This window comes from Parus major, chromosome 17 (genome assembly GCF_001522545.3).
Source record: "Parus major isolate Abel chromosome 17, Parus_major1.1, whole genome shotgun sequence".
Classification (NCBI taxonomy): domain Eukaryota; kingdom Metazoa; phylum Chordata; class Aves; order Passeriformes; family Paridae; genus Parus; species Parus major.
Window position 1 is genome coordinate 8,328,822 of NC_031785.1, and position 12,515 is coordinate 8,341,336.

Sequence of the window (12,515 nt, forward strand, 5' to 3'; positions counted from 1 at the left end):
TGGGCAGGGCGTGTAAGGCAGCTCAGAGGGGGATGCTGGAGTGTTTGTACTCCTCACAAGTCTCTGCTGAACCTCCTCAGAGAGGATTAGTTTCCAAACTGCCTTCATGAGCTGAGCACACTGGAAAAGACGGCCCTTGGGAGTAGCAATCACAATCCATGGTTATAATAAAGTTTCAAGGCAGTGATTTACTCAGTGCTCCCCAACGTTGTCTCACTCTGGTTTGGTGTTCAACTTCCAAAACTTCCTCTACTTCAACAGATTTTTAACCTAATTTAGGGACTTCTCTGAATGGAAACAGCTAAAGAACAAACACTAAAGACATCAGCACCAAAAGAAGTCCTGCTGTTGCCTGAGACAAGGAAAGATTCAGGACTTTAGACAATATAGCCTGGAAGAACATGTGCAGATTTAAATGTAGTGGTCTCACAGAAGAAAAAGAATCCAGTCATAAAGTTAGCACTTGTCTGAGTGCTTTCCTGGAATAAACCCAGAATCTGGAGTAAATGTGGGTGCTAAATCCTCAGCCACACACAGAGCACCTTTTAAAATAACAGGTCTTAGATCTTTATTCTAAATGAGGGGGTGAAGGAGAATCTTCCAGCCCTCACCACGAACAAGACAGATCTAAACTGCAAGTCCTGTCCTCAAGATGAAACTGGGGTTTCTGCTTACACCTTTTCTGGGAAATGGTATTTTTCTGGACAGAAATCACAGAATGGTTTGCATAGGAAGGGACCTTAAAGCTGTTCTCATTCCAGCTCCCTGTCACAATCAGGGACACCTTCCACTAAAAATGTTATTTTTCTCTTACTGAATACAAGCCAAGGATTTAGATTGAGGTGTTATGGCAATGATATTTATACCAATGATTTTAACTAACTGGGGAAAATTCATCTCCTGCTGCAGAAACACATCCATGGTGGCCTTAATGTCTTTAAAAACACCCTTCAAGCCCTTCCTGGGGGATTGTGTCACTCATCCCTTGGCATTTGGCCTCATCCTAGGTACTCCAAATGTTGTCACAGTCGAAGGGAGCAAGACAAGGACCAAGCTGGTGAAGTTGGTCCCAGGTGTGGACTACAATGTCAGCATCATCTCTGTGAAAGGCTTTGAAGAAAGCGAGCCCATCTCTGGCACCCTGAAAACAGGTAATGAAATAAAAGCAGGAAATAGCAGCTTTTTACATGGATCACCTGGGCTGCAGGAGATACTCAGATCCCATTTTTGCTGCCCACACAAACTGTAGGAAGTTCTTTTCCCCACTCCTTTTACTTTGCATTTTACACGAGAATGAAACTTGTAAAATTTGGTCAGGCTCCCATTTGCTAAATGCTAAACCTGTGAGACTGAGACAATTAATGTATTTACAGTTCTAACTCATCAGAAAAAAACCCAGAAGTGTTGTTCTCTTTTTAATTAATGCCATTTTTGAGATGAGGAGGCAAAGGGCCAGCTCAGCTGAGCAGTTCAGCTCAGTTTCTGTTGTGGACTTCACATGTCCCAGGTTTCAGACTATTTTAAGCATAAAAACATTCTCTCCTGATTTTTTCTTCGATATTCTTTCAATATTTTTCTCAGTATTCTGTCTCCTGATTTTTTCTTTAAATATCCCTGCAGGAGATGAGGCCCCCCCTGCTCCTGCTGACCCCTCCCTGAATTCCTTTTGGGGGCTAACAAATTCTGAGAGCTGAGGCAAAGAACAAGGTGATGAGTATTGGAGAATGACAGGAGATTTAGAACCCATTCCAGCAGTTCTGGAGGCAAAGATCCATCTTAATTCAGGGAGAGCATAAACCTGTGTGAAAAATAGAGTTCTGTGAGGAGGCAAGGCAGGACGTGGGGGGATTTTGGATGCCTGGCTGGCTGCAGGATTGGTCTGATCCAAAGAAGCTGCTGGAAGGTCACAGTGACCATCAGCTGCCGTCACTTTGGTTATTTTTCCCAGCTCTGTCTCCTGAATTTGCTCTAAAAAGCAGCCCAGACTTGAGGGTGTTGAGAGAAATGTGTCAGCTTTGACAGAGCTGTTGAGATGGGTGGTATCAAAAATGATCTGAAAACATGCTCAGTTCTGCTTCTTCCCAAACTTTCATCTCTTCCAGCACTGACCTCCCTTTCCAGTGGAGGTTTTGGTGTCTCTTCATAGGCACTGATTTCTTTCCTGCAGAAATCCAGCATTCCAAAGGGAGCCATGAAAGCTGCACTGAGTTTTGGGCATTTTCTCTCATGGATTTACAGCAGAGCGTTGCACAGAGCTGAGAGTGTTTGTCAAATTCCTTCAATCTGGTTTTCTTCCAGCTCTGGACAGCCCATCAGGCCTGGTAGTGGTGAACATCACAGACTCTGAGGCTCTGGCAACCTGGCAGCCAGCAATTGCTGCTGTGGATAACTACGTGGTGTCCTACTCCTCTGAGGAAGGTGAGAGGAGCTGGGAATGGGCTGGGGAGCTGAAGGGTTAAAGCTCTCAAGAGGTGCTCGTTGTAACTCCAGGAAAATCACAGAATATCCAGAATTACCCATTAGGATGGGAGGGACCCCCAGGATCACCCAGCCCAGCTCCCAGCCCTGCACAAACACCCCAACATCCCACCCTGGGCATCCCTGGAGCTCTGGCAGCCTCGGGGCTGTTATTTGGAGGAGAGGCTTTGCTGGAAGCATCTAAAAATTGACTTTTTACTTCAGCACTCTCCATTCAGCCGTGAACAGAGGCGAGGGAGATTCCTGGGGAGCAGAGGCGCTGTTATAATTCCTGTGAACACTAGAGAGAGCTCACACTTTTAGAGAAAGGGCTCTGGTGTAACCCAGACCCAGCAGAGGTGTCAGCATAGGCTTGAGATTTTATTATTTTGCACTTGCACCAGGTAGAAATAAAATAAATCAGTGAGTGGAGCACGGAGCTGAGCACAGCACGAGGTGTCTGAATGACATCAACACCTCCTTTCTCCTGTGCTTTGTTCCCAGAGCCAGAAGTGACCCAGATGGTCTCGGGGAACACGGTGGAGTACGACCTGAAGGGTCTCCAGCCGGCCACCGAGTACACGCTGAGCATCCACGCGCAGAAGGACGCGCAGAGGAGCGAGAGCCTCTCCACCCACTTCACCACAGGTGCCACCCCACAGCTGCCATCCCTTCCAGTCCCACCTGCTCTGTGCTCCTCTGCTGTTCTGTTCACTGGGAACCTGAATTTTTGTGGTGTTTGCACCAGCCTGGTGTGGCTGCTCGGGGGGTTTTCTGTCACCAGTTCTGCAGGTTCTCACACACAGCTGAGCTCTAACCTGGGGGCTGGTGTGGGCTGCTGAAGGTGCTCAGTTGGCTTCATAATCCTGCTTTTCCATGGACATCCATAAAATCAGGGATGTTTCTCATTTTCCTGGCTTGGCTTGTCCCAGGGTGTTCATTAGGGAGCCACAACAATCCAGTTCTATAATCTCAGAGGGGAGGGGAAGCTGGAGCTTGGAGCCAGACCAAGCAGGAGAAGTTTTCCTATTCTAAAAAGGTTTCCTATTCTAAAAAGGTTTCCTAATCTAAAAAGGTTTCCTATTCTAAAAAAGTTTCCTATTCTAAAAATGTCTCCTATTCTAAAAAAGTTTCCTATTCTAAAAATGTCTCCCATTCTGAAAAGGTCTCCTATTCTAAAAGGTTTTCCCATTCTAAAAAGTTTTCCTACTCTAAAAAAAGCATCATTGGAACCAAAGTTTTACTTCCTGGGAATAAGTAAATGCCAGTCTGTCTTCTTGTGAAAAGTAATGAAATGCACAATTTTGTCTCAAAACCATTTCAGTGCAACTGCTCATAAAATAAAGTGCCTGGAACAAGCCAATATTTTAACTTAGATAAAGCTAACACCTTTATTTTAAACTACAATGGGAAAACAGATTCTTAACCACAAAATTTAGGTTGAAGTGCTATTTCAAATTTCTCCTGTGAGAAGGTTTGTTTTCCTGGCTTGTTTTAATCTATGGCCCACAAGACAAGCTGTGGAATTATCTTTGTGTGGATGTGATGGTAATTGCTGTGGTGTCTCCTGCAGGGCTGGATGCTCCCAGGGATTTGAGTGCTGCTGAGGTGCAGTCAGAAGCTGCTGTGATAAACTGGAGGCCTCCCCGTGCTCCAGTCACTGGCTATCTCCTCATCTATGAATCCATCGATGGCAGCGTCAAGGTAAATAAATCAGGGGCTGTGCCTCAAATCTGGGCACTGGAGATGCTCTGGAGTGTCCAGCAATGCAATATAATCTGCCTTAATTTAAACAATTTAAACAATTTAAACAATTTAAACAATTTAAACAATTTAAATAATTTAATTTAAACAATTTAAAAATACTAACTGCCCCCTTTCATTAATGTGGACTTCACATGTCCCAGGTTCCAGATTGTTCTAAGCATAAAAACATTCTCTCCTGATTTTTTTTCTTCAATATTCTCTCAATATTTTTCTCAGTATTCTGTCTCCTGATTTTTTCTTTAAATATCCCTGCAGGAGATGAGGGTCCCCTCTTTTAGTGCTAGACTGAGCACAGATGCCTTTAAAACCTGTTAAGGGACTTTTTATATTATACCCTGAAACAGAAGCTCCATTGCAGCCTGAAGTATTTTTTTAATATAAATTAAATTACATTTTCCTTCATTCCAGACCTCAATCATGGAATGAACTCACACCCCCAAAGGAGTGATTCCCTTTTCTAATCCCAGGGGAATCCCTGTGCACAGGGCTAAAGAAGAATGAACTGCCTGTGGAAGTGCCTCTTATCCTCCTATAATTTTATTTTGTTCCTACATAATTAGATTGCACTAAATGCTTAAATACAAATATGGGGAATCCCAGCAAAACTAAAAATTTGGATGCCCACCCTGGCACATCAGGAAAAGTTCTGATTTTCAGGAAGGCAAATTCCCCAAGCACACTGAAAATCAGTCTTTCAATGTTACAGCAAAACAGCCTTTTGAAGCCTGGAGTGTAACATTTACTTCTCCTAAAGGACGAGTTTCACAGTTTTTTATGAATTTCACAATCTGTATGTTCAGGGCATGTAAACATTTATGCTGCCTTGCTTTTGAACCCCCCAGCTTGTACATTATGATGGCAAACACTCATTTCCAGGCAGGCTTTACTGAACTTTGAAAGATTAGCTTGGTAAAAACCTTAGAAGAGTAGCTTTATATTCATTAATCTAGATGGTTACAGACACCATCAATACTTATGACAAAAAAAATAATGTGACAGACTAAAATATGTAACCATTCTGGTCATTATGATTTATTTCTCTGAGATTTCACTGTATTATTTCTTTTCTCTGTAGGAAGTCATCCTAGACCCTGGGACAGGTTCCTACAGCCTGGCAGAGCTGAGCCCCTCCACGCAGTACACGGTGAAACTGCAGGCCCTGAGTGGGGCCCTGAGGAGCAAAATGATCCAGACCATCTTCACCACCAGTAAGGACATTAGAACACAGCTAAAATAATCCAATTTACTGCTCCTGGGACAGAGCTGAGCTCTGCTGTGAGGACACAGAGCCCACACAAGATTTTAATCCATCCCCAGATCTGTTTTCCCTTGGCAGGATGAAATTCCAGTATCCATCCACGTCACCCTCACAGGCCTTTCTCTGGTGAAACATCCTGCCTTCCCCATGTGGAATATCAGCAGGAATTCTTTAAAATCCAGCTGGCACCTTACTTTCCTTCTGTATTGATCCAAATGAGTTGGGAAAACAAATCAGAGTTTGGAGCTGAAATGAAGCAAACCACAAAGGGCCACGTGGATCAGTGCTGGGGTGAGGAGATGGATTTCTGGGCAGGATTCTCTCCTCTCTCTGAGATGGGCTGTCTCAAAGCCCCTCTGCACATCAGCTCCAGCCCAACACGACAGCTCTGCAAGGATAAATTGGCTTCTCTGAAGGTCACTTCACAGCTGGCTTTAAAAAAAAGAAGTTGTTCGGTATTAGCTGTGACACTTTGCCTGTCATTTGTCTCACTTTTCCCAGTTTTCAGCCTTTCAGGCCCATCAGAATCTTCAATCATTCCCACTCCTCCTCCTGCTGCTGGCACCAACTCCAGCCCAAGGACTGCCAGAAGTCCCCCAGCCCCAAAGCTGTCCTTGTACAGGGCAGCAGGAGCTCCACCAGCACACCCTGAAATAGGAGATTAATTAAATCTGGATGTATTTAATGATGTTTGGCAAATTGGCCATGAGCAGGGACTGTCCAGGTGCCTCCAGCCATGTGAACAGTGTCAGACTCATTCAGGCAGAGGTTTAAGGCTGGCTGTAACTCTAAAAATACATTTGTGTGTGTTTAGGGACAGGGAAACACTGAAGGAGCCCCCTGTCACTTTTCTCCAAATCCCAAAGCTGATGGCAGGGGAGATTTAGGTTCAATATCAGGAAAAAAATCTTCATGGAAAGAGTTGTAAAGAATTGGAATAGGCAGTGTTGGACTCACCATCCCTGGAAGAGTTCAAAAAACCTGTGGAGGTGGCACCTGGGGACAGGGTGGTGAGCATGATGGTGGGACTGTGTCAATGAATTTCACAGGATTCTGTGAAATTCCCTGGGGCTGAAGCACAGGCAGGGATGTGCAGCACTGGCAAGGGCCAGCAGCCACTCTGAGAAGCTACAGGTAAAAACTACCTGCAACAGCACTTAATTGGCTGGAAAAGTTAATGACCTGAGTGAACAAAAAGAAAAAAAAGCAAAGCTTTTTTGGGGGATTAGAAATTGTTCTGACTGCAATGATTTTACTGTCTTGTTGTCAGAAAGAAAAGCTTAACAACATTTCCCTGTAGTTTCAACTGTTGCTGTTTGCTTTGTTTGTTAGAAGTGTACCTTTATAACACATTTAATATTGCCCTTGCTAGCAAAACACTCCCAATTAATTTATTTCTGATTGAAGTCCTGTCTTTGTATTTTCCCCCCTCCCTTTTCACATGATCAGAGTTTGGTAGATTTGTTTTTCCCCAAAGTTGCTGTAACAGAGCTCCTGAATTTCAGTCTTTAGTTGGAGGATGCACTCCCATCCTAGCAGGGAGTAATTATCTCACATTCCCAGCATTTCCAGGAGGGTTAGACAGATGTGAAAAAGCACATTCAAAAGAAGAATTCACCTCATCAGCTGCCTCCTGTGGATGTTCTGTATGCAGGATGCAATTACAAACCTGTTCCTGGGATGTGTAGCTGCCCCTTGAGGGGTTTTCCTGACTCATTGCATTCGGCACATTCCTTGTAACTGCTGATTTCCTAAGGAACGCTTTCTCTTCCCTGTCTGTGCAGCTGGGCTCCTCTATCCCTACCCCAAGGACTGCTCCCAGGCCCTGCTGAATGGAGAAGCCACCTCTGGGCTCTACACAATTTACCTGAACGGGGACAAGGCTCAGCCTCTGCAAGTGTTCTGTGACATGGGCGAGGATGGGGGCGGATGGATCGTGAGTATGGGGACTCATCCCATCCCATCCCTGCTCCTCCCAGCCATCCCCACAGTGCTGCCATCACAGTAGGGCTGCCTTGGCTATGGATCTGGGGAGTTTTATCCTGGGTAGGACACTCCAGTGCCCAGAACAGGGCTGTTTCTGTAGCTGGAGGAGAGAGAGGTGTCTCCAAAGGATGAGTTTGTGGTTTCAGCCCTGATCCCTCCCCGCTGCTGTAAGGGCTGCTGAAATGACCATGGTGGATAACAAATATTCTAAATTACCAGCAAGGAGAGTGGAGGGTGAACTGACTCTGAATGAGAGAGGGAGGGAGGTTAAAGCACAGCCCAGGGGAGGCATTTGCTCAGCAGCCATGGGGTGCAGTGGCTTCCAGAGCCACTGTGCAAGAGGACACATCCCACCCAGACAACAAGGGAATGGCAGTGAAATGTCACATCTCCACACTGACATCCCCAAATCTGAGCCTGCCAAAGGGACCCCGGGCACAGAGAGGCAGGAGGAGCTGGAGGAATGCTCTTAGCTGGGAGATGAGAGGATGGAGAAACCCTTGGATGAGACATCCAGAACGTCAGGATGGGTTTAAAAGGACAGAGAGCAGGAACTGAGAGGCCACATCATGCAGAGGGGCCTGAGAACCCAACAGAGAAATTGGAGACTTGAAAAAGCCACATGGAGCATCCAACAGCCTGGGTGCAGCTCAGTCCTTGCAGTGATTCTCTGCTGGGAGGGATGAAGGCAGGGCAGGAGCAACGCTGAGCTCTGTGTGTGTAAAAGCTTTTTCCCTCTGGCCAAGGCGGTCTGTCCATAACATTTCTTGGTTTTAGGTGTTCCTGAGGCGTCAGAATGGAAAGCAAGATTTCTACAAGAACTGGAATACTTATGTGGCAGGGTTTGGAGATCCTAAGGATGAATTCTGGATAGGTAAGATAGATAAGAATTTGTATTTTTGGAAAATAAAAATAAAAATAACAAAACACAAACACAGGCCAAAAGCCCAGGAGCCACTTAGAGGCCTCCATTTAGCTGGCAGGAGTATTTGTAAAGGAAAACAGGAGAAAAGGAGCTGGGGACACTCTCTGTGAGTGCTGGAATGGGCAGGCCCAGCCAGTCCCTCCAGCTGCAGTTCAGGCCATGCTGGGGTCACCAAATGCACCCACACGATGCTCACCGGGGCTCTGGGAGAAGTCAGAGCTGGCCTGGGGAGCAGATTCTGCCTCCTGGGACACCCCAGCAGCAAAGGCTGACGATCCAGAGAGGAAAAGCAGGACAAGCAGAAGTCATAAACTCACATTTTGATGTAATAGAAGTAAAACCTCCATATTTTCAAAGGCTGAGCTGTGTTTTTCTGGGAAACTTTTTTTTTTTTCTGTGTTTTTTTGGGAAACTTTTTGGGAACTTTTTGGGAACTTTTCTCTCTCAAGGACTGTTGTGTAAATAAGATTTTAGTTCTCAAAACAATACCACAGATGTTCTGAATGTTTTTTCTCTTGTTCCATCCATGGGGTGAGAGAGGTGGTGTTGCTTGTACCAATCAGGTTTACCTGTATGGGAACACCTTATAAAAAGGGTTGAAAACCCTGAAATAAAAGTTTTTACCTCCTTAGAAATGGAACCTCTGCTGATGTAGTATTGAACCCTCATTCCTACTTCATGTCCCCTAGTGACAGGAATGTGTTTCAGCTTTGTGCCTTGGGAAAAGCCACGGAGCTCCAGACGTGTAAAGAACACAGAGAATATAGAAAAGAAATAAAAAAGACCAAAAAAAATCATTCTCCATCGAGACAAAACATCCCTTTCCACCCACAGGTCTGGAGAACCTGCACAAAATCACATCTCAGGGCCAGTACGAGCTGCGGGTGGAGCTGAGGGACAAGGGGGACGAGGCCTACGCGGTGTACGACCGCTTCAGCGTGGGCGACGCCAAGAGCCGCTACCGCCTGCGGGTGGACGGCTACAGCGGCACGGCGGGTGAGACCAAAAACTGCCTTTTCCTCCCTCAAATCCCCCATTTCCTTCCTCTGTAGACCTTTTCTGGGGACGGTCTGAGACACGGCAAAGACCTCTATAATGGAGTTAGGTGTTAGGAGTTTATTTCAGGGCGTGGGGTAGAGAGAGAGGGAGCCTGCTATGAGCCAGCACATAGAGCTCAAAGTGGGTTCAGAGAGAACAATACAAAAGAGGGTAAAATATGAATACATGAGTTTAAGATTTAAGATTTCTAAGAAACAGAGGAACAGAACAGAAGTGAGAGAGCTGGGAAAAAGAGCAGTAAGAGTGTAGAAAGAGTGAGGCAAGAGGGCTAAAAGAGCATAGCAAGAGAGAGACCAAGAGAGACTAAGAGAACCAAGAGAGCCAACTCTCTTTTACAATTACTTATATAACCTATACATATGAATATTCTATTCCTTTACTAACCAATCTTTCTAAGTATACTAATACAGTAATATTTGTGTGCAACCTATAGAAATTGCTGTTTTGGCATATTTTTAGTTATCTCAGGGTCCTTCAGTCCTTTCCCTATAAGGCTGGGAAGAGGGGTGTCAGCTTGGTTTTATTGCAGGAAAGAATGTGTTCTGGCATACCAGCCCAGTTTCTTTGAATTATTCAAACCGTGCTAGCATTTGTATTTCTTCCTTAGCCTTTCTGGCTACAGAGTCATATTTATAATTTGTTTCTAATTCTACCTTCCCAACACCTTCCCTCCTCCTCCTCCAGCTCAAGGCAGCCGTGTGAATATTGCAGGTCAGCAGGTGCCTCTCCCGTGTGAGGCGTTTGGAAATCAAAGGTGTCGATGTGTTTTGTGTTTTGGTGGTGTATTTTATGGCCTGCTTGAGGCAGGATTGAAACAAGTGTATTAAACCACAATGTATCAAATTTAGCCAATCTCGGCTGTCATTTATACAGCCAATAATAGCCTGGCACAGCTTCTTTTCTTGTCAGTAGAATTTGCAGCAAAGCCCTGCTTTGTAATGTGATTTATAATTTTCCTGAACAAATCATCTGCCTTTTGCAATCATACAGGGGCGAACCCTGCAGCCCTTGGCGAGTCCTCTTCAGGTCTCCAAAGGATTAAGAGATAAATCCAGTTTAACAACATGTCTTAAAAGGAGATAATTTCACACTGCTGGGTGCATAAACCAGAGCAGAGGTGTGGGTGTGGGCTTTTACACAGACTACAGAGATACAAAGGAAAAGCAGCAGTGGAATTAATGTCTATTTAATTTAGATGGGATCTTGGGCAGGGATTGTTCCCTGGCAGGGTGGGCAGGCCCTGGCACAGGGTGCCCAGAGCAGCTGGGGCTGTCCCTGGATCCCTGGCAGTGCCCAAGGCCAGGCTGGACAGGGCTGGGATCACCCTGGGATGGTGGGAGGTGTCCCTGCCATGGCAGGGATGGGATGGAATGAGCTTTAAGGTCCCTTCCAGCCCCCAACCTTTCCATGATTCTGTGGTTTAAGGCAAATTCTCTGGTGCAGAGTAGTAGTAGCTGCTACCTGGAGTAGGATTCAGTCAGTGTGGAGACTCCTTTGGTCTCAATTCCCTCCTGGTGAGCACTTTTTTGGTCTAGGCTTGTCCACACTGTAAAATTCAGCTTTTAGCAAGAAATGCAGAAATTGAGCTGCATGAAAAAAACCCCACTTCATATACTGGGGATTAGAGACCACCTGAAAAAATATTTTGACCTGCCTGCAATAACAAAAATTGTGCCTTTCCTTCTGTATTAAAACAATTTTTAAAAATTTTGATGCAGACAGGTCCTGATGGCACAGTCCAAATATTTTCTGGAGAATGAGCACACCCATGAAATGTAAACCAGGAAAACCACTGAGCTTGTTCTTTCTTCTGTCCCCCCCATCCAGGTGACTCCATGACCTACCACAACGGGAGGTCCTTCTCCACCTTTGACAAGGACCACGACTCTGCCATCACCAACTGTGCTCTGTCATACAAAGGAGCTTTCTGGTACAAGAACTGTCACCGAGTCAACCTGATGGGCAGATATGGTGACAACAGCCACAGTCAGGTGAGTTTGGCTCTGAAGGCTTCTCTCTGTGAGAGGAAGGGGAATGGCAGCTATGGGTTTTTTCTGATGGTTCAGACAGCTAAAAAATCACAGCATCCCCTCCTCCCACTCTCCACAGGGAAATGTAGGGGCAGTCGCTCACAAAACAAGAATTTAATATCAGCTGCTGAAATCTTTTTGGTTTTGTCTGATTTTCCAAGGGAATATCCCAAGTGTGCAGGGAATATTTGCTGTTTTCAATGTGTGAAACAAAAATGTTCTTCCTGCCATGAAGGCCAGGCAAGGAGGGACAGCTCTGAGGGACAGAGGTTTAACAAGACCAAGCTCCAGGAGCTGGACCTGGTTTAGGACAAGCCCTGGGATCAATCCAGGCTGGGATGGGCAGGTGGAGCAGCCCTGGGAGAGGGAGCAAGCTTTGGGGTGAGCTCAGTGTGGCCTTGCAGAACCTGAAGGGGTTCCAGGAAAGATGGAGAGAGACAATTGACAAGGGATGGAGGGGCAGGACAAGGGGGAATGGCTTCAAACTGACAGAGAACAGGTTTAGATGGGATATTGGGAAGAAATCCTTCTGTGTGAGGGTGGAGAGGCCCTGGCACAGGGTGCCCCTGGATCCCTGGCAGTGTCCAAGGCCAGTCTGGAGCAGCCTGGGATAGTGGAAGCTGTCCCTGCCCACACCAGGGGTGGAACAAGATGATCTTTAAAGGCTCTTCCAGCCCAAACCATTGTGAGTTTCCAGGATTCTGTGGCCTCATGTGGCTGGGTTTGTACAGGTTGGACATTCCACAGCCCCTGTGCTTCCCAAAGCTCCTCCACTTCGTGGTGCCCAAATCAGAAACATCCCCAGTCCAAAGCAGGGCCAACAAGTGCAAGTGTGACCTCCCTCCTCTCACCTTTGCCTTCACAGGGCGTCAACTGGTTCCACTGGAAGGGCCACGAGTATTCCATCCAGTTTGCAGAGATGAAGCTGAGACCCTCCAGCTTCCGCAACCTGGAGGGGCGGCGGAAGCGAGCGTAGAGCCCCGGGGGGCTGGGGAGGGGATGGAGAGGGGATGGAGAGGGGATGGAGAGGGGA

The 12,515-nt window shown here is 46.1% G+C and overlaps 1 protein-coding gene across 4 annotated transcripts in view; it reads left to right on the forward strand.

Annotated features, from left to right (window-relative positions):
* TNC (tenascin C) overlaps positions 1 to 12,503 on the forward strand; it is a 64,607-nt gene extending 52,104 nt beyond the window's left edge. For all 4 annotated transcript variants that reach the window (XM_019008471.2, XM_015645264.2, XM_019008472.2 and 1 more), the window contains 10 exons: positions 1,008 to 1,151; positions 2,299 to 2,418; positions 2,962 to 3,105; positions 4,031 to 4,161; positions 5,300 to 5,432; positions 7,267 to 7,418; positions 8,246 to 8,342; positions 9,228 to 9,389; positions 11,280 to 11,443; positions 12,348 to 12,503. In XM_019008471.2, the coding sequence (XP_018864016.1) occupies positions 1,008 to 1,151; positions 2,299 to 2,418; positions 2,962 to 3,105; positions 4,031 to 4,161; positions 5,300 to 5,432; positions 7,267 to 7,418; positions 8,246 to 8,342; positions 9,228 to 9,389; positions 11,280 to 11,443; positions 12,348 to 12,458 (1,358 nt within the window). In that variant the 3' untranslated portion in view covers positions 12,459 to 12,503. The remainder of the gene's footprint in view (positions 1 to 1,007; positions 1,152 to 2,298; positions 2,419 to 2,961; positions 3,106 to 4,030; positions 4,162 to 5,299; positions 5,433 to 7,266; positions 7,419 to 8,245; positions 8,343 to 9,227; positions 9,390 to 11,279; positions 11,444 to 12,347) is intronic.
* Positions 12,504 to 12,515: the final 12 nt, after the last annotated feature.